Genomic DNA, 24,972 nt, shown 5'->3' on the forward strand with positions numbered 1-24,972 from the left:
ATGGTGAAGGGTCTAGAGAGAAGAGAGGGTACAAGGAGCAGATGAGATCACCTGCTCTGCTGAGCCTGGAGAAGAGGGGACTGAGGGACATCCTCATTGCAGTTACCAGTTCCTTGTGAGGGAAAGAGGAGAGGCAGGTACAGGTCTCTTCTCTCTGGGGACCAACCAGTGACAGAACCTGAGGGAATGGCCTGGAGCTCTCTTGAGGAAGTATAGGTTAGATATTTGGAAAAGGTTTTTCACCCAGAGGGTGGTTGAGCACTGGAAGAGGATCCCAAAGGAAGTGGTTGCAGCCCCAGACCTGACAGAATTCAAGTGTTTGCAGAACACTCTCAGGCACATGGTGGGATTCTTGGGCTACACTGGGTTTGCATTTCTGTTTTAACTTCCAGCGGTTTTGGTTTGAGCCTTTTGTGGCTGCTCAGTATAATTGTCTTCTGTCTATATTGGCGTGGTTGTTGGAATTTGTTTGGGCAGTTAAGCTGAGCTGCAATTCCATGAAATTTCATCATAGTTTCAGATTTCTTTGGGGAGGTAATTGTTCTGACAATTGTGATTTGGTTTCCTCAACTCTGCATAGGTATGTTTTTTGTAGTTATTTGCCAATCACAGCACAGAGCCACAGGGACTATAGTCTCTTATTGCTTTGAGTAATCATCTTGAAATTAGGGTATGAAAAAGATTTTGGGAGAAGATATGGCCAGAAGCAGCTTTCTTTTTCTAGCTGAGGTGAAAACTTTAGATACCTTGTGTTTCAAATAAAACATTTTCTGAATATTCTTTGAAATGTAAGATACTCTGTACCTGTGATATGCTTTTTCTAAATGTTTTGGCTTTCACTTTCTGTTCCACTCTGATGTTTTTTTGTATTGCATGTATAGGTGATACACAGCTGTTGTGATGCAAAATCAAAATGCCTGAGTTACACACATGTTTTGTTTCCATTTGCAGCTGTTTTGGTTAAAAGAGGTGCCTTAAATTTACCTTCAGGACACTCAGACTGAAGTACAAGCAGAGCCTGTAAGGAAAAGGCAAGTAGTATATATAAATTTTTCATACTTGAAAATCTTTGCCAAAATCATGGCCAAGATTTGCCATATCTTGCTAGAGATAGACTAGGTCCTAGTTCCTCTGAACAAGAGGGAAATGCTCTTTCTAAACTTTGTTTTTTGACAGATCTCTCTCTGAAAATGGCGGAAGCTCATCAGGCAGTAGCTTTTCAGTTTACAGTAACTCCAGATGGGATTGACCTGCGTATGAGCCATGAGGCACTCAAACAGATTTACCTGTCTGGTGTCTATTCATGGAAGAAGAAGTTCATCAGATTCAAGGTATGCTAAACTAGTCCAGTCCACCAAACTTCTGGGTTATTTAATTTTTTATGAATTTATTGAAGTTTTTTGGTGGAAAACTGATTTTTTTTTTCCCTTTATGGTAGATAAGGTTCCTCATTGTGAAAGACTTAGGGGGTTTTATTTAAGACAAGAGGTGCTGAGGAAGTTGCCGCAGCATGGTACTGTAAAGACTGAAAGGGTACATATTTTTTATTTATTCTGTGGAAGCAAGATGAAGCAGATGTAGAAATTAACTGACTTCATTCTCTTCCTGCACTACATGATAATGTAATCTTTTAGCAGAAGTCCAAAGTTTTACTAGTTGTGATCTTTAATGTCATATGTCATAGAGGTACAAGGTACGCTCTTTATTATGGCTAAGTAGTATTGTTTCTGTTGAGGTATTTGATAAAGATTGTTTTGTTCATGGGATTGTAATTGTAAATATCTGTTTCATTAGTAGCAATCTACATAAACTACAGGTTATCTTCAACATCTCTTTCAAAAACATGAACATATTAACAGAAATCTTATTAAAATTTTCTTGTAAAGCCATGAGAAGAACTGTTTAAATTACATTTAAAAAGTTAATTCTGGTTCTCAGAATTAACTTTGTTAATTCTTGTTCAGTAGGATATTTTTGCCATGTATTCATGTAGAAGGGTCTAACTCAGTGTAAGCTGAAATTATTGAAGTGTCATCTGTTTTAGAGTTGTTAGTTAGTTTCACTATTTTTAGTAAGACTTGCAGCAGGATCAGTGGTATCTGCAAGAGAATGTAAAAGTTCCTTTTATTGTTGATATCATTGTTAAAATTTCAAATTTAAGTAAATCCATTCCCTGCTGCTGAGATAATCTCATGTAAGAAAATGTTGGATAATCTTAACTACTTGTTTATAACTAAATGACTTAAATGTGTTGATTTTTGTTTCTTTCCATGGTAATATGAAGTCAGTCACTTTGGTATGAAAAAATTATGTGAAGGCTTTTCTTTCCAGAACGGAATTATCACCGGTGTTTACCCTGCTAGCCCATCTAGCTGGCTTATTGTAGTTGTGGGTGTGATGTCAACCATGTATGCTAAAATTGATCCTTCCTTAGGGATAATAGCCAAGATCAACAGAACACTTGATACAACGTAAGTAGAGTAAAATGTTAATGTTTCTCTGAAGGGGAATCAGTTTTATTTGCAGCTGCTCTTAAAGCTATTCCTGTTAAAATGTATCAGTTTTGGAGCAGTACATTTGTGACACCTTAAGCCAAATAAGCAGATGTATGAGGATATGAAATGGGGAGGTTGTACCAGTATAGCTGCATAGTTCTGGGTATTTGGGAGGCACATTTGGGAACTTTTGTGGCCTTTGATGTTGCTGCCTGAAAAGGTCTTTGGAAAGGAATTTATGAAAGCAGGATAAGCAGGCATAAAGCTTGTGTCAGGCCTGTCTGTACTACTATTAGACTTATGTTAGCAATACCATCTTCTCTTTGGAACTTAAATGGACACTAACTGGCATGTGCTGGCTTTTGTTTTAAATAGTGGCTATATGTCAAACCAAACACAGAACATTGTGAGTGGAGTACTTTTTGGCACAGGGCTTTGGGTTGCCCTTATTGTCACAATGCGCTACTCCCTGAAAATGCTGCTCTCCTACCATGGCTGGATGTTCTCTGAGCATGGCAAGCTTAGTGCTGGCACCAAGTTTTGGATGGTAAGGATATGTTGGTTTCATTTCATCTTAACTTCTAACTGATCAGTATTCAAAGCCTCAAGGGAAAATTTTGTAGTTTTATTTCTTTCTTGTGTTTTTTGAGTCATAGGACAGGAGGCTGTTAGGCAGTTACCCTTCTAATGCTGTAATGAAACTCTTCATCGTGGCCTTTTAGAAGGAAGAGTGAACACTTCAAGAGTAACTTCTAAGTTGTCCAATGCCTTGGGCCTGTGTGACTCAATATCTGCTTTTTCTCTATGTGCAAGTGCAGTTAAAGATCTTTGGCTACAGCACCAAAGAATCTTGTCCTCACAAAAAGGGCTCCCCTAATTCTTTGTTGTAATGTTAGGATTTCTAGTCATCCATTATAAAATTATTCTTCTGCTTGAAGAAAATATTGCTGAGTGTCCTCTCAACTGATTCATTGGCATGTCTCCAAAAGGAGTTGGGGAAGAAGCATAAGGTGTAGGTAGCGTGTTATGCAGTTTTCAGATAAAGATAAGGTGAGAGTGGTATGTCCCCTGTGGATTGATTCTTGTGGTGCTTTGGAAAAGGATTCTTAAAGGATATGATAGGTATAAAGTGAGGAAACTTAGATGTCATTGCTGCAAGAGATGAAGTGAGGTTTTGCTGCTTGGACTCAGTTCTTCCATCTCACTTTTCCCTGTACTGTGGTAGGAATAGCTCAGTTTCTGTACTGTAATAAAATAATCTCTGCAATAAAATTAGTCTCTGCAGCCTCAAGAATTAACATGTGTGTGTTAAACTAAGCACAGCTCATTATTTACTATGGGAGCTATTCAAGGATAGGTATCCAGAATGGTGTACACGAAAATAAAGTTTAATGTTTGTCTGGTACAAGTGAAATTTCTAATTGATGGTTTCTCCTGGAAGCAGTAGCAGCCTCATGACCCAAATTGGTACAGTCCAGAGGCTCTCAATGGTAAGGCTTTCTGTCAATTGCTTGGAGCTGTAGCTGCCTTGGTTTTCAGCATGTCCTACCAGATGGATTCTTCAAAGCTCTTAATATTGCCTTATCAACCTTAAAACAGTATGGACTGTAATGCTACTTACCATGCTTTGGTGCATATTGTATTTATCAATTTTTGTCCACCATATATGTTGCATATGTATTTTATTGTGTTTTGTATGTGTTTAAAAGTACACTGAAGATGTATGCCCAACAGTGTCTCATCTATACCTACTCTAAAAGGCTATTTAACTAGACCCAGCAAAACTAGTGAAACAGCCCCAACTATCCTAACTTTCTAGATTTTTACAAAACTGTTTTCTCTTCAAATGATCATGCAGATCAAAAACCTGAACTCTAATTTCAGTCACAGTACAAAGTGATTTTTCAGACTGGTTGGAAGTCTGGTGGCACTTTTAATCAGCGTATTTCACCTTGTAAAATCAAATTTCCTGTATCAGTCTTAGAGGAAAATCCAAATATTAGTTGCCATTTTAAAAAATAAGTTAAAAAAGTGATAATTGTATGTGAAGAGATGCAACATATGTTAGAGTGACATTGTTTGCTGTGTCTGCATATGAAGTCAGTGATGTAATGAAATGTGTGTGTCTGTCAGAGCACTTTATTGGTCTCAAGCTATTATAATTTCTCTATTACAAGTTTTCTTTAGAGATAAGTACTGTGAAATGTGTTTGCTGGTTTTTGTCAGTTGTGCAGGTGCTCTCTTAAAATAATTTTAGCCTTTTCTGGCTTAAGAGTTTTGGAATAAAATTGTCTGCAAGTATGAAATTAGATTTCCAGATGAAAGGCTGAGCTTTCTCTTTCCCGCCTGTTTCCAAAATTATCTTGTCCTGAAGCACAACTGGATTTCATTGGCAACCCACTGTGGTGCATCCCATGTACGTCTGATGGCTGTGATACAGATCCATTTGCAGGGAGGTCTTTGTGGCTGGTAGTACTCTACAATTGTTAGGTGTTTTGTGCTGCCTAAAGCTATCTCCTCTAGCTGTGCTGACCCAGGAAGCTGAGAGGGAGGAAAAGTTCCACATTGCAACAGTTTTTTTAGGAGACATTTTCAAAATTGAGTAGTGAAATGGCACCCTTTGTTTTATTCTATCTTGTCTGTTGGCTTATATATATTATCCTGTGTGTTGGACCAAGATTACACTTTGACAGTAAAAGTTCCACTGGGTTGTTGGAAAATCCAGTCACTCCACTTGACTTTCATACTGACATAGGGTGGCAGTGTCAAAATCCTTCCATGAGTAGCCAAGAAGTTGCATGGCCTAGAATTTTGGCTTAGTGTGTGCTGCAACTGAAAAGTAGTTTTCACTCTCCTGTGGAGCACAGGAGATTCTGCAATATCTGAAGCTAAGTTCTCTCTGGCTTTTTTGTTTCATTGCTGGGGGGTTTTTTGGTAACACAAGCGCTGGGTGTAACACTGGCACGCTTGCGCAATTTGCTATATTCAAATCATGCAGTAGGCTACCTGTGATTGATTCATGCTTGAATTAACTCCCTGTAACATCAATCCTATTACTGATGTTGAGCTGTAACTTTGGAAAATATTAAGCCATATAAAAAAGCATAATTATTATTTTTAAAGATTACTGTAGTTATCTAGAAACCTTAGCTGAGTCACAGGCTCGATAATGATTGTGTTTTGAAGCACAATTTACATATGTTTCTAGTATCTACTGTGTAATATAGTAAAAGGTCACGTGGTAGAAGTGAGTTTTTTAATCTTTCCAGAGGGGAATATATGAAGAAAAGAGGTGCTAAGTAACTGTATTTATATTGAGATCAAGGTGTGCCCTACATAAACAGCAATATTGTCTGTGACAGGATGATAACTGGGAAGTCAGGAATGACCATGCCTATCTTGCTCTTCCACTGCCATGTTGTTAAACTTTAGGAAGTTAGTTTCTGTCAAGGCCTTTTTTTACATGTGAAATTCTGATAAATGGAGTAGCTTCCTAAATCTAGTACAGTATAATTTACCAGTGAAAATGGCGGTGAGTTACATTACACATTTAGTCTGTTATTATTCTTCTGTTGAACCTAATAATTTGGTGTGTGTATTTTGTTTTTGCTTTTCTTCAGACCCTTGTAAAACTTTTCTCAGGGCGTAAACCCATGTTATACAGTTTCCAGACATCATTACCACGATTGCCAGTTCCAGCTGTTAAAGACACCGTTAATAGGGTATGTTCATTCACCAGTTTATTTTCTTCAGTAACACAGAATCCTAGATGCTTTTTGGGGTGTTTTTGCCATTCCTCATGAAAAACTGCATAGTGGTATTAATATGATGTAAGAGATTCAAACTTCTGCATGGAAATGAAAATAAAGGCTGTGACAAACCAGTGAAACTGGTGACAGTTTGAAGCCAGTGTGATTCACACTGGATGACATAATGCCTGTTGTTGTAAGGCCGTGCCACAAAGTGTGATTTCCAGGGGATTTGAAGCACACTTTTGTATCTTCTCCAGTTGTGCAATGTTATTAAATGTGTGTGTCATAACACAAAATCTTGTAGCAAAGTGGGTAAATATGGCAGTATGTCACAGAAACTGAGAGTTTGATTTTTAGAGGTGAAAAAGAAAAATCTCTGTCTGTTACTGAAGAAGCAGCATGCCTTACCCTTTGCATTGGAAAATATTTAGAAAAGTTACTTTTTCCACTTGTGTTTTGCTCACAAATGTCTGAAGAAATATTTTATTTTTTGAAGTCTGCAGCAGACATTTAGAAGAACATATACTCTTATTTTAAAAACATGGTACTTGTAGGCTTATGGATTGAGAGTGGATAATCTTTGGTTAATGCTGAAGTGCTTTCTGTAGGAATGGTGAGAAGCTGTGTATTAGTTCCTGCACTAAAGAGGAACACTGATTCTTTCCTTGTGTTCTAGTATCTGGAGTCAGTTCGACCACTTATGGATGATGAAAAGTTCAAAAGAATGGAGGGTCTTGCCAAAGATTTTGTTTTTAATTTGGGACCAAGACTTCAGTGGTATTTGAAGCTAAAATCCTGGTGGGCCACCAATTATGTAAGTAGATAAATAGGAAGTTCAGTTGTTCAAATTCCATTATTTGTTCCCTGGTGCTCTTTTTGGCTTAAACTGCATTATTTCTTAAATATAAAAGAAGGAAATTGAAACTGTTTAATATTTTTTTAAAGTGCATGTCACTTTGCATGTAAATAATTTGTGTGATTTGGTAAACAGTATGGTGAGCAAAGGTGAATGAAACTTTAAAAAATGCTTGCTTATTTTTTGTTTTATTATTCTGGAGAATTTTGCTGTTAGGATTGCTTTTGGGGTTTGCTTATTTGCTCGTTCAGTTTGATAACTCAATAATGGACTTGGCTACCCAGGTAGTTAAGAAGAATGATTTAGAACAGTTTTTTAGTATAGAGCAGCTAAGGCATATATAATAAAAATAAAGAACTGTATCAGTTGAGCTGTTGAGCTATCTTATCTTTTTTTTCTTACAAAAAAAAATACCAAATATCCCTCAACATCATAGTGAGAACTGTAATGTTAATTCCTTCTTCATATACTGTCTTACGTACTTGTACCCAGGTAGCCTAACCTGTCCTGACAAAGGCTGTAAAGCATTCAGGAGATCTGATACATTTAAATATTATGTGGAGATCATGACTTCTTTGAAAATTTATCAGAGAGATATGGCTGAATTTGATTTAGTTTTCTCATCCTTGTTTTCCCTGTTTTCCCTGAAATCTGATAGAAATTAGCAGGGCGGGGATTATTGTCTTTTTAAGTGCTAGCAGTTTCCTTCCCATGTCTGGATGGAATGTTGTCTTGTGCAGCCATCAACGTAGAAGACTTAAACTGTGAAAATGATGAGATTTTACTGCTTTTGTTTTTCCTTCCTTCTGCAGGTTAGTGATTGGTGGGAAGAATACGTCTACCTTAGAGGACGTGGACCAATCATGGTTAATAGCAACTATTTTGCAATGGTGGGTAAATAAATCCTATAAACACCTTATGTTGCATAGAAACTGTAACTTTTCTGGCAGGCATCTTACTTCATAGTGTCTTTCTGCTTAGAAGTCTATCGCCATGAGGATGTAACCTTTGTTTTTCTTTCTTCTGGTATAACCTGCAGCCAGTGTCTTCAGGTACCTCCAAGTATGTCACATACTGAAGTGTGTGACACAAACTCCTGTCTTAGCAGCCCTAGCACAGCTGCCACTTTGGCAATCTTGTGCAATAATGACTTAAGCAGTTTTGTCCTTTCTGTAAAGAGTAACTTCCAAAAGCTCCATGTAAAACTTCATGGGTAACACAGCTGAAGGAGGCATGTGCTCGTGCTAGCAAATGTACATACAGGAAGTAAAATTGTAAAAGATTGAAAATAAAAAGGAAAAAAGTAATATGATGGTCTTGGATCAAGTTTTATGTAGCGCTGTCTTTTTTACTTAAACAATTAATTATGTTTTAAGGAGATTGTGACTGCTGAAGAAAAGTTTCATCACCTCACTGCACTTGTAAACTTCATAAATTTTAAAGCTTTTTCTACATTGTCCAGAATAAATGTTTAAGTATGTGGATGAGAAGTACTACTTTAATGTAGCCTGGTAATCTTTAACTTATGATTCTTATCTACTTTACAGGACTTCCTTTCTTTATATCCCACAACCCTGCAGGCAGCTAGAGCTGGTAATGTTATCCACGCCATCCTGCTCTATCGGAAAAAACTGGACAGACAAGAAATCAAGCCAGTATGTATATCAGTTTAAGTGGTTTTTGATCTTTTTCCAGCACAATCTGTGAGAAGCTGACCAGCTTTTAGAATAGGAGAGGAATGTCATATTGTGATGAATTTTTGTGGTCCATATCATCTTGGCTATTGCTTGAATTGCACATGGGCAGAAACTAGCAGCTGTCAAAAATACAGAATTGCATGGATTGAATACAGGATGGTTGGGATAGAGGTCTGGAGGCCACTTGACACCAAGAGTGGGCCAGCCTAATATGCTGGTAACATCCTGTGTTGCACTAATTTCTATGTAGCAAAAAGGCAAATCCCATTTGAGTTTCTGTACTATCCAGTGCCTGTGTATTGTAGTAAACAAAGACTGTGGAAACAATTAAGTAGTTTTTTTCAAGATCATGGAAGGGATGTGATTAATTGAATGGAACTACAAGTCTGAGAAATGTGAACTTTTGTTCTTACACAGCCATAAATAGCTTAAAAGAATGAATTAAGGGGTAATGCATGCTGCATATGTTAAGTTTTGCATCCAGACCACTCATGGAGAATTTCAGGTGCTAGCTAGCTTCAGTCTTCCCTCATGGGGGGTGAGTTTTTGGTAAAAGGGGAAAAATAATGGCTCTGGAATGTCTGTGGAGTATTCCACATGTAGTTTAAGGAAAGACCGTGAACAGGGAGGAAAAACTCAACACTGCATTAATGTATTATAAATATTACTCTTCTCAAGCCTTTGTTTAGCAAGATCTTGGGGTTTGTTCTTTACTTTTTAATTTTCTGATTGTATATGCAAAATGACATTTTAATGTATGTTTGCTTCACAGATTCTTTTGATGGGATCCACTGTTCCACTCTGCTCAGCTCAGTGGGAAAGGATGTTTAACACTTCCCGTATCCCGGGAGAGGAATCAGGTAAGCAGGGCCAGCCAAGGAGAATGAGCACCTTGATGGAATTCAGGGCTTGGTGTCTTTTCTACTAAAAATATGGTTTTCCAGATAAAGATCTGACTGACACAAGTGTAGATCAATACTGTGTTCCAAGACTCAAGATGTAATGGATTGCTGTAGAGTTCCTAGATGCCTTTCATTTTAGGGAGATTTTGAAGCCTTTTAGTGGTATTTCTCCTTAAATTAAAAAACCAACTTCAAGATAATATTGTCGGTCCTGTTTTTGAATTTATAAATAATCTTTACTTTTATTTTTCCAAGATCAAGATGATTTTTGAGGTCTTAATATTAAAAGTGGCATTTTTTTGTTGTCTTTTATTGTTTTTCCTAAGTTTTCTCACTGTAAGTGGTGTCAGATTGTATCTAGAAGAACTTACCATTTGTAATCATCAGGTGGAAGAAAACATTACTATTAATTTCCTTTCTCTTTGAGAGCTTCACAGTTGATTTTAGTGGAGACTTGTGCTGGTGTGTTTTTCTACAAAAGCTTAATCTGTATCTAGGCTTCTCTGATCATGTCATATCCTGAAGACCCTCTTAGAAATGATTTCACCTGTTTACCCAACACTGTATCATTGTGGCAGCATCACAGTGAAACATGAGCAGGAGTTATTGTTTACTCACCTCCATTGGGAATGCACGTAGGGGCTGCCACTTGAAGACAAGATGGGTTTTTTTGCCTTCTGTGAGGCCTGTAACTCACTCTCATGTTCCAAACTGCCTTCAAACTTGTCACTCCCACTCAACTACAGAATTCAAAACAAAGAGTTTCTAGGCAGATGCAGGGATCTGCCCACTCTTCCCTGCTGGAGACTGACATTTGCTGTAAGAAGCTGGATAAGGGGGAGGAGTAGCATTGGATAGTGGATAAAGCAGTAGGTGCATGTGTCAGATAAGGACTTTACTCTCAGTTCTGCTGCTGGCTTTTGCTAGATTGTTGAGGAATTTTTTTTCAAGCTATGCATCAGACAGCTTTATCTGCAAACTGAAGGAAAGGACATCCCTTGTGTCGTTACTCTGTGTCATAACCAGTAGCTTAAATAGATGAGCAGGTTTTTAAATCTCTCCTGGACAACTTTAGTCTATGAGCTACTCTCTTATTTAGCTTACTGCAATACTCAAGTACTGAGAGTGCAACCCTTGCCCCTTCCCTGTTCTCAATAAAATAAAAAGTATAAACAGTTTGCATTTAGCATTGGTTTTCTTTCAGTCTAAAATGAGTTTTGTACAGAAGTGTAGAAGTGGCTCATTCTAACTGGCACCTGATTAAAATACATCCTGTATGTCTTAGAGGTTCTCCTTGGTTTCTCCTGTTTGAAGTCTTTCAAATTAAACTATAGTCCATATAATAATTACTGTCTTTTTCTCCCGGGCTTTTCACATTTCCTATTACACTTTTTCCATTTTGCTTTGTTTCTGTTTTTCTAAAGGAATAACAATTGTGTCATTCTGTATATGTCTTCTCTAAAGGAAAAACAATTGTGTCATTCTGTATATGTCTAAGTGAGTTCCAAAAACATTTTTCACACAGTCTCATGAGCAGCTTGGCTCCTTGTCTCCTGATTTCAATTACTTTATGTATATTACAGTTCCTAAAGAAAAAAAAAAAAAAAGGGAAAAACTTGTTTTCCTATTAATTGGTGAGAAAATCTTGATGAACATTGTATTGTCACTTGAGCAGCAGTTAAATAGTCATGATTTTTGACAAAACATGCTATGAAGTGAACAACTTCACCTGTGGTTTGATACAAAGCCTTCATGACTAAATTTAGGCCTATCCCAGTCAGGCTAAGTAGATGGTAAAATGAGGGGAAAAATGTGGCCTCATTTTCTGCTTCACATAACATTACACATTTTAGCCATATATGGAGTATTCACTCTGCATCTGCCAAGACAAATGTAAACAAAAGCTGATGGTATAAATTCTGAGTTTCTTAAGACTCTGCATGAATTGTCTAGGACCTAATTGCAAATCATTTAAAAATACCTTTCCTGATACTCATCTAGCATGTTCTTCACCAGGCTACACAACTAGTGCTCATTTTTCAGATAAAGGAATATAGATTTAGTTGCTTGATAGTGGCCTGCAGTGTAGGAAGTGGTGGTGCTATATGTGGAAATGACTGTCAGATCTGGGTATTTGACTGTTTCATGGGGGCATTTTTGTGATGAAATACCATGGGTTGCTGAAACAACTTGTGGTGCATCCAATAGGCATCTGATATGATTTAGTGCATTAGTGTTTTGAGACTTCAGCTTTGTGTTCACCTAAGTGATTGCAATTCTAGATATCCTCCAGCATGTGAAAGACAGCAAACACATTGTTGTGTACCACAAGGGCCGTTACTTCAAAGTGTGGCTGTACCATGATGGCAGACTGTTGAGACCCCGAGAAATTGAACAGCAAATACAGAGGATTCTTGAGGATGATTCAGAACCTCAGCCTGGTGAAGAGAAACTTGCAGCTCTTACTGCAGGAGATAGGTATGGTGCTTATTACTTTTTAAATAAGTTTAGTTTTTAGAAATTATTGCATAACATAATTATTGGATATTGGCTTTAGAATTTTAAAATAGTCTGCAGTCAGTTGTTTATACCTTGGTCACTGATTTTGTATCTTGATGATGTGTAACACTGCTTCAGTCACTTGTAATTGTGTGGAGTTAAAAAGATTTTGCAGTGACAATCCTATATGCAGATTATTATTTTTACTGTTGTCATCTTCCTTATAACAGACACTTCCTTTTGTTTAGTTTTAAGTGAAGATGATCCATGCTGTAGGTATTGCATGTGCAGAAATGTTGAATTTCTGAGCATGAAGTTTTGCACGTGTGTGATGATGAGTTGAAGTGGTTCCTAGGATTCCACTGTACAAGTATTGTCAGAGCTTTTCACAGCTCTCAATTTAAATGCAAAGAAAGTAGCTGTGTCAGATTCCACAGAAGTAGGAGGAATGTCTCATAGTGATTTTAACAGTAATCAAACATTGACAATTTTATATAATCTGGCTATAAACCAATTTTTTTTTTTACAGAGTACCATGGGCTAAGGCTCGTCAGGCTTATTTTAGCCGTGGAAAGAACAAGCAGTCCTTAGATGCTATTGAGAAAGCAGCATTTTTTGTGACATTGGATGACATGGAGCAGGGGTACAGGAAGGAGGACCCAATGAAGTCACTGGATGCATATGCAAAATCATTGATACATGGCAAATGTTATGACAGGTGCAGTATTGACGCTGTGGAAAATGCCTTCCTTTTTTTAGAATTTGCTCTAATACATATGAATTTATGATGACTTTTAAGTTGATAAATTCCACAGAATCACAGAAGGGTTTGGGTTAGTAGGGACCTTCATCTAGTTCCACCCCCCTTTGCAACAGAAAGGGACAACTTTCACTGCATCAGATTGCTCGGAGCCCAGTACAACCTGACCTTGAACATTTGCAATGACAGGGCATCCACAGCTTCTCTGGACAATCTGTTCCAGTGTCTCACCAGCCCACTGTAAAAAATATTTCTCCATTATACCACATCTAAATTTACCCTCTTTCAGTTTATGTCTGTTGCCCTGTGTCCTGTCACTATGAGCCATGACAAAAAGCCTTTCTCAGCTTTTTTTATAAGCTCCCTTTATAAATTGAAGGGCTGCAAGGTGTTCCCAGAGCCTTTTCCAGACTCAACAACAAGCCCAACTCACCCTTTCTTCATGGGAGAAGTATTCCAGCACTCCTGCTGGAATATTTTCATGGCTCTCCTCTGACCCAGCTAACAGTCCTATGTCCTTCTTGTGCTGAGAACCCCAGGGCTGGACACAGCTCTCTAGGTGGGATCCCATCAGAGGGGAGTAAAGAGGCAGAATGCCCTCCCTTACCCTTCTGGCCATGCTGCTTCTTAAGCAGCCCAGGACAGCATTGGCGTTCTGGGCTCCAAGTGCCCCTTGCCAGCTCATGATGGACTTTCCATCCCCAAGTCCTTCTCTGCAGAGCTGCCAAATCATTCATCCATCAGTCTGTTGAACTGAGCATTGTCTTGACCCCGGTGCAGGGCCCTGTAGTTAACCTTGTTGAACTTCATGAGGTTCAAACTTCTATTTATTTAAATGTCCTTATATTAAAAAGGATAGGTTCTAATGGATTTGAATATGAATTTTAGAGAGAGAGGAGGTTACAATACAAAAATGCTTTTGAAATGTACAAAACCGTAAAGAAATCTTGATTTCTTTTGTAGGTGGTTTGATAAGTCATTCACTCTTATAATATTCAAAAATGGCAGAATGGGTCTGAATGCAGAGCACTCCTGGGCAGATGCTCCTATTGTTGGACACCTGTGGGAGGTAGGTGCTTGGCACAAAGAGCTGATGCAGAAGATCATGTGCAGGGGCTTGCAGCAGCCCTGAAGGTCAGCAGTGACTTTCAGTCCCTTGCATTCACATTGCTGAGGAGGGACCTGGGGCCTATGGCTACAGCAACTGTGGAATTTGAAAAAGATCCCAAGCCCTCACTTAAGAAGCTGCTGGTTTTTGAAGGCCAGCATTTTAGTGAGCTTAGATGTCTTCACAGAATAGTGATACACCTCCCCAGCTACCTTTTCTTTAATGTTTTAAATCCACAGATTATTACTTCTTTGATATGGCATTGTAATTTTTGTATGTACATTTTCCTAAAGCTCTTAAGTTTTCTTGTGCTATAAAACTCCCATGCTTACTTTTAAAATGTAAAAAGTTATACAGTTTTACTTTTTGTCTAAGCATTATTTGCCAAGATGCAGACTGATATGCTGTTGACCTTATCTCTTGTATTTATTTGCAATGAATGCAGTAAATTTATTTTGCTTTGCCTTCATCATATGCTTAGTTTAATTCTTGAAATCCTATTTGATTTTTTTTCCTTTTTTTTCCTTTCTTTCCTTTTTTTCATTTTGAAGCTTAAACACTCAAACAGTTATGTGACTCAAATAAATTAAAACTATTTCCAAAATGTTATTTAATTTTGATTTTGTATGTATTTGTGCAAATGGGTCTTGAGTGTAATTGGCCCCCCAAGTAATTTCTGAGTTTTGTTATAGAAGTGCTTCCATGTGTGTAAGAACAAAAAAAAAAAAACTCATTGCATTCTCTACCCAGGGAAGAAAGAAGGCCAGACTGATTTGAGAGTGACATGACAATGCTGTGTAGACTATCTCAGTGAAAGAGGGATACTTTTTTTACTTTTAATGAATGATATTATATGCTTAATTCATATCTCTGTACTTAATATTAATTGATACATTTTCTGCTAAGAATTAAGGTTACTGAAACAAGATTTCATTTTCTAGAAAGTTGTCTGTTGTTAGCTCTTTACAGATTGTCCATTTTTAGAATTGAATGGATTAAGCTTTATTTCATAGTTGTCATGTTCTGACCAGTAAGTGAAATGAGAACATGAAAAGAAAATGAAATTAAAATAAGAGATTAGAAATAAATCATTGACAATCATCAAGCTTTTTCTTTCCATATTGAGCAGATTCAAATCTTTTGATAGTTCTTTGTGTTTGTATGTGGGTTTGTTGATTCTTGATTTTTTTTTTTTAACATTGAGGATGCTTGATATCTTATAAGACAAAGCCTCTTATGTCTGTTCAGGTTGTGTTGTTCATCTTGGAACATGCGTCTTTCCACCCAGGAGCTCTAGTGCACATGTAAAATAAACTGCAATTTTGAAAGGGATACAAATCTTAAAAATAATTGAGTTCTTGCAGGATTTGCACTTACTCTGAAATAAATTACTGCTCAATGAATTAGTTTTGACAAATAAACTTGAAGAAATTCTCTAGAATCTAAATTGAACAAAGATAGTGAAGTCTGAGTTCAGTTTTTTGCTTCTACTTCGTTTGAGGTGGGTTTTGAATTGAAAAGGTTTTTATTAAACCAGTAGCATCTAGCAAAATGCACCAGCATAATTAAATAAGTGTTTGGTGCACATCTGGTGTTTTTCTTGTAAAAATGGGGGCTTCATTGCAGTTGTTTTCAGTATTTGGAAATGAATTGTGTGTTTTATTTTGCTGTGTAGTGAAAATAGGTTATATTGCTTTCACAATGAAATCCTAATTCCATGGCAGTAAGTAATGTGTTGCAATTCTGAAGAAGTATCATTCTTTGCAGAATGTGATGGCAACTGAGTATCTTGAACTGTGCTATTCAGTAGATGGACATTGCAGAGGAGATCCCAATCCCAATATTCCCATTCCTACCAAACTGCAATGGGAAATTCCAGAAGAAGTAAGTACAGAAGATTTAGTGGTATGAGGAAGAAATGCCTCTTTTCCCCAGTGGTCAAATAATTTATGTAATTATTGATAAACCTATAAATCAGTTCTAAGTTCCTTTTGGTCCTGTAGGTTGTGTACTTTGTGTGTAGTCATTACTCAGTTAGTAATTTGTTAGTTAGTCAGTTTGCTTACAAAATCAGGAGGTTTTGATGTTAATCTTTAAAAATTCTGACTGGGAAATGCCAGTGTTTTACTAGAAGTTTTCTTGGTTGGCAATATGTCAAAAATAAATGGCCACCTCTTTTAAATAGTGACTGTATTAAAATAAACATTTAGTTGCTGAGGTTTCATTAGTGTTTTCACAACAAGTACTCTTGTCTAATAGTTCCTTTAGAATAGCTGGGTTTTTTTGTGTTCATAGTTCATCTAATAAGATTTGAGTTTTCTAAGTTGATTGTTGGTTTTTTTTGCTCAAGTTTCTAGAAAAACTGCCACCACCTATTTGGATTTTAATTTTGAATAAAAAGCTAATGGCTGGTGATTTATTTAATTAAGCATGTATGGGAGCTTGGAAGGCATACTGCTAATGCCATTCTGTCACTGTAGGCCATTCTTTTGTATTCTGATCTGAACAGTTTTAATGCTGGTGGGTTTTATGAGTTATTTTTGGATGTGTACTGGCTTAAAACATTTTTATTACCTTTTTGAATTTTAACTTTCTAGCAAAGGTAGCGTCTTTTCTTTCTCTAAAGGGAAATTACTTAGGTAATGATGTTCCTGGCATGCATAAAGGCAAGCATTTCCTGTTTAACAGTTAAAAATACTTGTACTTTTTCAATAGGTCTCTCAAATGCCATGAATGCATGCTTGTATACATACAGGTGTTTGTTTGTTTGTTTATTTAAGTGCCAAGAAGTGATTGAGAAGTCTCTGAGCACTGCTGTAGCTCTAGCAGATGATGTGGACTTCTGTTCATTTTGTTTTGATGGTTTTGGGAAAGGACTAATAAAGAAAGTGAAAACCAGCCCTGATGCCTTTGTGCAGCTTGCCCTGCAGCTCGCTCACTACCGGGTAAGAACAGAATGTTTCTGCCCTAGGGAGCCTCCCTAGGCTGGGTGTAATGTGTGTGTGACTGAACATGTGCCTGTGTGGGGTAATCTTCCTTGTACAAGGTTGTCAAAGACATGCAGTGCAAATTGATACAAGCCCTAAGCAGATTACTAGTTGAACGTCAATTCTACAATGGTTCACATAGTGATACATTTCTGAATTTTTCTCTTCTGCTTAGTTGATGTACCCCTAGGCATTTTGTTCTAGAAGGAAGTTATGAAACTTCTAGTAGCTGTGTTCATAAACACATAAACAATGTCAAATTTACCTTTCAGATTAGAGTCACACAGGATGCAGTAGTCATGGACACTCCCTAAGAGGATTAACAGAAATCACTGTCTGTATTTTCTTCTGTTAGTTCTCTTTTCCTGTATTGTGCTGTCAGAAAAGACCAATGTAGCAACATTCAGCCTCTCTTTTAAACTGAAGAGGGTTGAATATGAAATGCAGAGAGTACTCCTTGCTAATCAGGTTGTACTGTTATTGTTTATCAAATCCTGCTACTATTCTTATTTTTGCCTATATTATCTTTGGGTAAGGGGGCTAATGGTGGGCTACTGAAAACTCAAATGTTGAGTTTAATTTGTGCAGTGATTCATAGCCTGTGTGCTTTGCTTGGAATGTTGATTAAGAAAGAGGGGCCAAGTCTATCTAAACCTTTAAGTTCTTATTTTTCCCTTTTCCAAGGACATGGGAAAGTTTTCTCTAACGTATGAAGCGTCCATGACACGCCTGTTCCGAGAGGGCAGGACTGAAACGGTTCGCTCGTGCACGGTGGAGTCCTGTCGTTTTGTCAAAGCCATGGAAGACCCCACTGAAAGTGTAAGTTCATGGTGTTGGTGCCCTATAAAATTGGGAGGGTGGATTTGGATTGGGTATTAGGAATGAATTCTTCACTGTGAGGGTGGTAAGGCACTGGAACAGATTGCTCGGAGAAGCTGTGGATGCCCCATTCCTGGCAGCGTTCAAGGCCAGGCTGGATGGGGCTCTGAGCAACCTGGCTAGTGGAAGGTGTCCCTGTGTCCCTGCCCATGGCAGGGAGGTTGGAATGAGATGATCTTAAAGGTCCCTTCCAACCTAAGGTCCCTATGATTCTGTGATAATTCATAAGGCACATGAGTTACCGCTAGACAACCGTGTAAGTCCCCAAATAGTTTTTAAGCATTTAGTGTGATGTGATTTTTTCAGAAAGAAAAGCTGCTTAAGGTAATTGTTCATGTTTTCTGTTAAAAAAGCAGAACTTCTGGGCCCTACCAAAAAAGAATGGCAGAACTTACCCAAATATGCTCTTATTTACCTGCTTCTGAACTCCAGAAAACTGTGATTACATGTCAAATTTTTATGATTTGTAAAACTCAAACATAGATTCATGGAACAACTAATCTCATACCAGTTAAGCTTTCCTTTCTGACAGGGAAGCAAGAATAATTCACAGGAAGGAAGTGGTTGCTCTTATATGTTGATTTTGATGACTAGTATTTATGGACCTCTGTACCTTCAGTGTTGGCAGTTTGCCTTCTAAAATAGCTCTGGCAGTTTGTTTTCATAAATCACGTTGGGATTTGCTCTCTGTAACTCTTTAAGACCAGTATCTATAGAAGCTGTAAATAATGTAGTAAGCTTGAGCTGTAGTCATGTTTGATTGTAGGTTAGATAACACTTAAAATACAGATTAGTTTTCATTATCCTGTTTACAGTAGGTAACAGCAGACACTTGCTAAGAGCTGAAATTAAATACCTGATGTTGAAAAGCCAGGGGATACTATTTGAGATCAGTTGTCTTGTACTTGACCTTGAAGTGCTCAAGGCTTGAGAGTCATTGCTGTGACTTAGTTTTTTCTTAGTTTCATCAAGGATAAATGAACTTCATCCTTGATGCAGTTCATTTAACTGAGTTTTCTTAATCTTTTTTTGTTTGTTAGAGGGAAAATACGCTGAAGCTTTTCCGGCAGGCAGCCGACAAGCACCAGCACTTGTATCGGCTCGCCATGACGGGGGCGGGCATCGACCGCCACCTCTTCTGCCTCTACGTCGTGTCCAAGTACCTCGCTGTAGATTCTCCTTTCCTCAAGGAGGTAGGTGACCTTTACTGGTGACTCCTCATTACCATAAATAGTCCTTTGGTGAGTTAGTGTTTTGTGGTATCTGCTCAAGAGACTTGTGCAGCTCTGGTTTTCCTAAGAAAAAAGGTAAAATTGCAGCTAGTATAACGTCTATATATAACATATATAACATCTGCTGATAAATCGTTGAGTTAGTTTCATTTTCTTTTATGTATGCATTTTTTTGGTAGACCTAAAATAATGCTTTCCGTGAGCTTTTTAGCATAATACATGTTACTTAGAATTGCAGGAAATATATAGTCAGTACTGAAAACAATTTTTTTGCTTTGTGTATTTTCAAGAGTGTACAGCAGAGGCTGTGTGTTTTCTCTGAGAATTTTCTTGTGAAGCTGACAAATTCAATTCCTTTTAAGTTAGTAAGAGTTAAAGGAGCTGTATATGGCATTAATGTCCTTGCAAATTATTCTGACAGGTTATTAATTAAACTAGATTTTAAGGTTGGATTTTATAAAAGTAATTACACTGCACTTGTTCCTTTTTTCTGGTTAATAAAAAATGTGTTCCACCTTGCCTCAAAATTAAGCTGTTCACGTTTGTCTGCTTGCTCTCCTAAAAGTGGCTAAGTCAAGAATAAAACAATTTTCTACAGTTTCCACAAACTTTCAAGATGTGTTATTAGAGATTTTACAAGCTTCTATCTTGATGTAGGATCTTCCTGGGATTTGAATATGACTAATTATGGTCTTGTTAAAACAAGACCTTTTGTGTGTAAGTTACAAGCCTGTAGACCAGGTGATCTTGTTTGAAGTAGCATTTCTGTTGGAAGTCTGTTTTATTCTCTTTGAGGAATTGACATCACTTCCTCATATGATAATGGTTTCAATATCAGAATAAGTTTAACTGTTTCATTTAAGCTTCTTAGTTTTTCATTCCATTGAAATGGGAGTTAACCTTAATATTGCTTTATAAAGTGTTTTCTAACAGTTTATAAAACAATACTGCACTTGTTATAACACTTGCTGTCCTGACTAGTTTTTGAGAAAGTTGCATGTTCTTAACCAGTGTTTTCTATTTGTTTGCATCTCTTTCATATCTAATACAGGTTTTGTCAGAACCTTGGAGGCTGTCAACGAGTCAGACACCCCAGCAGCACATTGATCTGAAGAAGAACCCGGAGATGCTGTCCTCTGGTGGAGGGTTTGGACCAGTATGTTTCCTAAATACAAGTATCCACTAAAAAAGAGTTTTACAATCAGGACAGCAGTCAAAAAATGTCAAATCTGTAATCCCTCATTGTTGCATATCAAAGGTGCAGCTCATGCTTTTAAATGCATGTACTTAATACTTTCCCATGATGTGGCTGTGTTTAGAAAAGTCTACATCACCCTTTTCTGGTATCCCACTACAAGAAGGGATTATTCTTTAGGAAATGCACAGTTATGAAATGAGGTACAGGGCTCCAAGGCAAAGAGAGTTTATGAAATTGGGGTTCTTACCACATTGCCTGTGCCCAGATCTTCTGTACATTAGACTGTTGTTACAGTGGCAAATGCCTTATTACTTAAACTAGATTTTAAGGTTGGGATTTGTAAAAGTACTTATACTTCATGTGTTCTTATATTTCCTGCTTGATGAATAAATGTGTTCATACATTCTTCCAGATTAGGCTGCTCACGTTGTTCTGCTTGCCCTCCTAAGTGTGAATCATGGCCAAGTCAAAAATACAGCCATGTTCTATGGCTTCTGCAGACTTTCAAGAAAGCAGTGTATTGTTAGAGATTTGACAAGCTGCTTATTTGCTGTGATATTTTATTGGTATTTGAGCTTGGCCATTGATGAGAATATTGGTGTCAACAAGACCTCTTCAGCAGCCTTTTTGGGGCTATTATAATAGATTAATCTGTTTTCAAAAAGCATTTCTATTGAAGAAACAGTGAGAGGTATCACAGGACTGCTCTTTGCCCCACAAAAATCAGGGTGACAAGTCCAGTGTATTGTGGCTGGTTTCTCAAGCTGGAAGATGGGGCATGGGAGGTGGGGTGTGTTAAATGGTTGATGTTTATTTACTCATGTTTCTGATACATCTTTCAGTAGTTTTTGAAATTGGAATGAATTTGACTTGCAGTATCAAGGAGGCCTAGCTATGGCTCATTCTTGAGATTCTGACTTCCTCAAGCCATTATGAAATCAGTATTCTGAATGCCCAAGAGGCAATTGAAAAGGGTTTTGGCTGTAGGAATTCTAACACTGTTTTCCTTTGTTTTTGTTAACAAAAACTATGTTTTGGTTTGCTGAATTAGCCCAGAGATTCAGTACATCAGCTTTCTATGCATATGCTTTTTGTTGGTTTTGAAGGGTTTTTTTAAACATTCATTAGAGTTTATCTTTGTAGCACTAACAGCGAGAAGAGTGAGAAGACTGTCAGACTGCTTAGCAGCAGTGGCAGCAAGGACATGGAAGGTTGAGATCCTTTGAGTTAGGAAAGACATGAACAGGGGTGACATCAGGATAATCTGTGTTTACCAGGCATAGTTGGAATAAAACATCAGACTGAAACTTGGCACAGTTAATGCTACTAATGTTGAAATTGGACCAGACCTCTGCTCGTGATACAGGTGTTCAGAATCACATGTTTGCTGTAGAGGCAGAAAAAAACTTGCATTTGGCAAGTTTTCATTGTGCAAGGCTTTTACACTGTGTTTGTTTACATCTGCAGAATGACCCCAGGAGGCTGATTGGTCAGCTATACTACTGAACTAATTTATTCCTTGCTGCTTAAGCTTTGAAGCTGTATAGCTACTTAAGACCAGGACTTTCTATTGCCTTTCTATTACCAAAAAATACCTGAATAAGTATTTTATTTCAAACTATTAAAGCTGGGAAATATTACAGATAAATATTCAGAAAGTGGTTATTCCATGCACTTCAGATGAGAGTAGAACTATTCCTTACGTGGAGCCAATTTTCAGAAATTTTGCATTAAATATAGAAGTTGAAATTTTACTTGAGGAAATTGCAACTGATCTTAAAAATTTAACAACTTCTTAATTGTACTTAAGTTGATTGAGAATGAAGGAGAAAGAAAAAGTTTAGAAGGTGTTTTTCTCTTCTTTCTTCCCCTAGGTGGCTGATGATGGTTATGGTGTTTCTTACATGATCTTGGGTGAAGATTTCATCCAATTCCACATCTCCAGCAAAATATCTTGTTCTGAGACGGTAAGAGTCGGTCCTTTCCTATGGTTTAATAAATCTTTTCTGCTTTCTGCTTATAGAACTATTCTACTCATTGTCTAAAATGTAAATAATGTGATTTTTATTTTTCAATATATGCTGCTTTGTTGGAGTTTTATGCCTCCAGTTGTATAAATTCAATAGTTTCATGAACCAAGGATACCACATTCTATTTCACTTATGCTTTGAAGCATAAGGAAGACATGTGGCCCAGGATCATCTTTACACATGTGTAATTCCCTGCAGCTCAGGTGAAATGATCACATGTGTCCCCTCAACACATGTGAGGGCATTTCTTATTTTTTCTTATTACAGTTTTGGTTTGTCTCAGGCTGCAGCTGTAAAGACAGAATAAAATGTATGCTGTCTATTTCAGCCTTCCTGGTTTAAATAATGCTGAACAAAGCTGACCCATAAATTGTAATCTGTGCTTAAGAGACATAACTAATCAAAAATTTATTAGAATAACACTCGTTATTAGAGGATAGTAGGTGTGTCATATGTTGAATATGCTGCTGTTGTGGAGGACTTTGAGCTTTGAGTGCTTTGTGCTTTGAGTTCAATTCATCTTTCCCCTTTATATTTTTATGGCCTTACTGAATATGCCAAATTCATTCAGGGTTACATAGCTGACCTAGTTTTCCTCTTTTGACCTTAACTTGTTCAGGAGATCATGGCGCTTCTGGTTAATCATTAAGGATTAGGAAATACAACTGTTTTTTTCATAGTTGAAATTGTTCTTCAGATGCCTGTTAGCTTGTCCTTTAAATTTTGCTCTGTTCTTTTTACTTATCAATCGAGTCAAAGGTCCATACAGAAAAGGCAGCCATTTTGTGTGTGTGCCCTTGACATTAGTAGGTCATTGTAGTTGATCTTGTAATGTAGCCAATAATTTACATCTGTAATCTTAATTTCTTTCTTGTACCATCCATCTAATGCTTAGAATAAACAGAACAAGTTCCTGTTTTGTTTACACTTAGAAAGTTGTTACTTTCATTTCCAATTCTTTTTTCAATGGCAAATGATTCAGCATTTCTGATAGGAGCTCAAATAAAAATTATTTTTCTCCTCTTTCAGTACTTCTTGGTCATTAGTCATCCACTCACTGAACACTCCTTTCTGAAAATGAGTTTTTGCAAAATCTTGTAGGAAAAACAGTATCAAAACCCAAATTTTAAAGTAGCAGAAAGCTATGCATGCATCTGATTTCAAGAGGATATGATCTAATTTCTGACTGTAGAAAAGTAAATGCATAATGAAGAACTCATTGGTCAGTACTAGCATAAACCTGGATTAATCTGTATAGCATTGAAAGTTCTCTTATTAAAATTCCCATTGTATGATAAAATAGATGCCTGAATTCCAGAAGCTCCAAAACTACAAAATATTAGCAAGTTTCTTCTTTTGCCTGAAAAATATCTGTTGATGGACAGTACAAGTTTTTGGTTTTGTTTGTTTGTTTTTAAAGGATTCTCATCGCTTTGGAATGAACATCAAGAAAGCACTGGTTGACATCATGGCTTTATTTAACCTCAGTAAAAACTGTACCAAGTGATCTGCTTGCTTGATGCCAAGCAATCTCCTCTTGGTGGGATGAGGACTCTGCTGCACAGTGAACAAGAGCAAGGTTTGTTGAAGAGTAGCTGGAGAAGAAACTGAGTCAGCACCTTCTTGATCACCTATTAAAACCTTAGCAGTATATTAAATGTGTCTTTTTTGTTGTGGTTTGTTTTGGGGTATTTTTTGTCAGTAATGTGGGAGAGCTTATTTCAACAAAGGATGACTTCCAAAATCTTCTGTGTTTCTAGGGAGGAAGCAGAGTATCAATGCATAAAGTAATGTATATTCTAACTTCTGCAGTTTTCTCTTGATTTGTATATGCTTTATCTTTTTTTTTAACTTTAAATTAGTTTACTTGTTTCCAGAATCAAAGGGATAAAACACACCGACTGAAATACTAGAAAAGGTTAGATTCGCTATGTATTAATAGCAGAATGTTCTTCAATGTATCTGCTGCTTTATGTAAATGAGTGACAAAACTTGTGGCCATTTGCCTCCCTTGGTTTCTTTTTAGAGGTAAATTCTGTAAAACATACCAAAAAATCCCTGCTGTAACCACCTTAACACACTAAGTTGTAGAAGTGTTACGGTTTCTGAAAAGCAAAAAAAAAAAACAAAACAGAGACCCAGCTATTGGATAGTACAATGTGTCCCCTCATTAGCAGGTATCACATTTTTCTTACTGCTTGCAAGCCTGTTTGTGACACTGATTTTATTTCTGTATAAATAAATGGACCTGTGTACTTGTTCATGCAAGTGCCTTAGAAAAACAAAGATCCTTAGGCCAGGAAAAAGGCATATGCTGAGAGTTGTTTCAAAGAGGGTAGGTAAAAGAGGGAAGGTTGTAGTAATGCAGATCTGGTTTTCAAATTACAAATTAGGATGAAGTGGCATAAGCAGATGTGAATATGTTGCCAAATGATGCAGTCAGGTTTAAAATTCTAACGAAATGCTTCTGTCTCAAATAGCAAAGTGGGTCCTTAGGAAGGGCAGGACTAACTTTGTTTGGGATTAACAGATATTCATGTGTTTGTTTTGGTGAGTGGAACTGGTGGTCACTCGGGT

At 37.2% G+C, this 24,972-nt stretch overlaps 1 protein-coding gene across 1 annotated transcript in view; it reads left to right on the forward strand.

The window, feature by feature from the left end:
* CPT1A (carnitine palmitoyltransferase 1A) overlaps nucleotides 1-24,526 on the forward strand; it is a 36,827-nt gene extending 12,301 nt beyond the window's left edge. The window contains exons 2-20 of the mRNA XM_074543234.1: nucleotides 952-1,031; nucleotides 1,177-1,331; nucleotides 2,332-2,471; nucleotides 2,871-3,042; nucleotides 6,116-6,217; nucleotides 6,924-7,061; nucleotides 7,916-7,993; nucleotides 8,651-8,758; nucleotides 9,573-9,660; nucleotides 11,985-12,180; nucleotides 12,731-12,919; nucleotides 13,925-14,030; nucleotides 15,837-15,953; nucleotides 16,850-17,014; nucleotides 17,741-17,875; nucleotides 18,976-19,128; nucleotides 20,219-20,323; nucleotides 22,240-22,332; nucleotides 23,816-24,526. Coding sequence (XP_074399335.1) covers nucleotides 1,191-1,331; nucleotides 2,332-2,471; nucleotides 2,871-3,042; nucleotides 6,116-6,217; nucleotides 6,924-7,061; nucleotides 7,916-7,993; nucleotides 8,651-8,758; nucleotides 9,573-9,660; nucleotides 11,985-12,180; nucleotides 12,731-12,919; nucleotides 13,925-14,030; nucleotides 15,837-15,953; nucleotides 16,850-17,014; nucleotides 17,741-17,875; nucleotides 18,976-19,128; nucleotides 20,219-20,323; nucleotides 22,240-22,332; nucleotides 23,816-23,902 — 2,313 coding nt within the window. The 5' untranslated portion in view covers nucleotides 952-1,031; nucleotides 1,177-1,190 and the 3' untranslated portion in view covers nucleotides 23,903-24,526. The remainder of the gene's footprint in view (nucleotides 1-951; nucleotides 1,032-1,176; nucleotides 1,332-2,331; nucleotides 2,472-2,870; nucleotides 3,043-6,115; nucleotides 6,218-6,923; nucleotides 7,062-7,915; nucleotides 7,994-8,650; nucleotides 8,759-9,572; nucleotides 9,661-11,984; nucleotides 12,181-12,730; nucleotides 12,920-13,924; nucleotides 14,031-15,836; nucleotides 15,954-16,849; nucleotides 17,015-17,740; nucleotides 17,876-18,975; nucleotides 19,129-20,218; nucleotides 20,324-22,239; nucleotides 22,333-23,815) is intronic.
* Nucleotides 24,527-24,972: the final 446 nt, after the last annotated feature.

The sequence above is a fragment of the Zonotrichia albicollis genome, chromosome 6, assembly GCF_047830755.1.
Source record: "Zonotrichia albicollis isolate bZonAlb1 chromosome 6, bZonAlb1.hap1, whole genome shotgun sequence".
In the NCBI taxonomy this organism is placed as follows: Eukaryota; Metazoa; Chordata; class Aves; order Passeriformes; family Passerellidae; genus Zonotrichia; species Zonotrichia albicollis.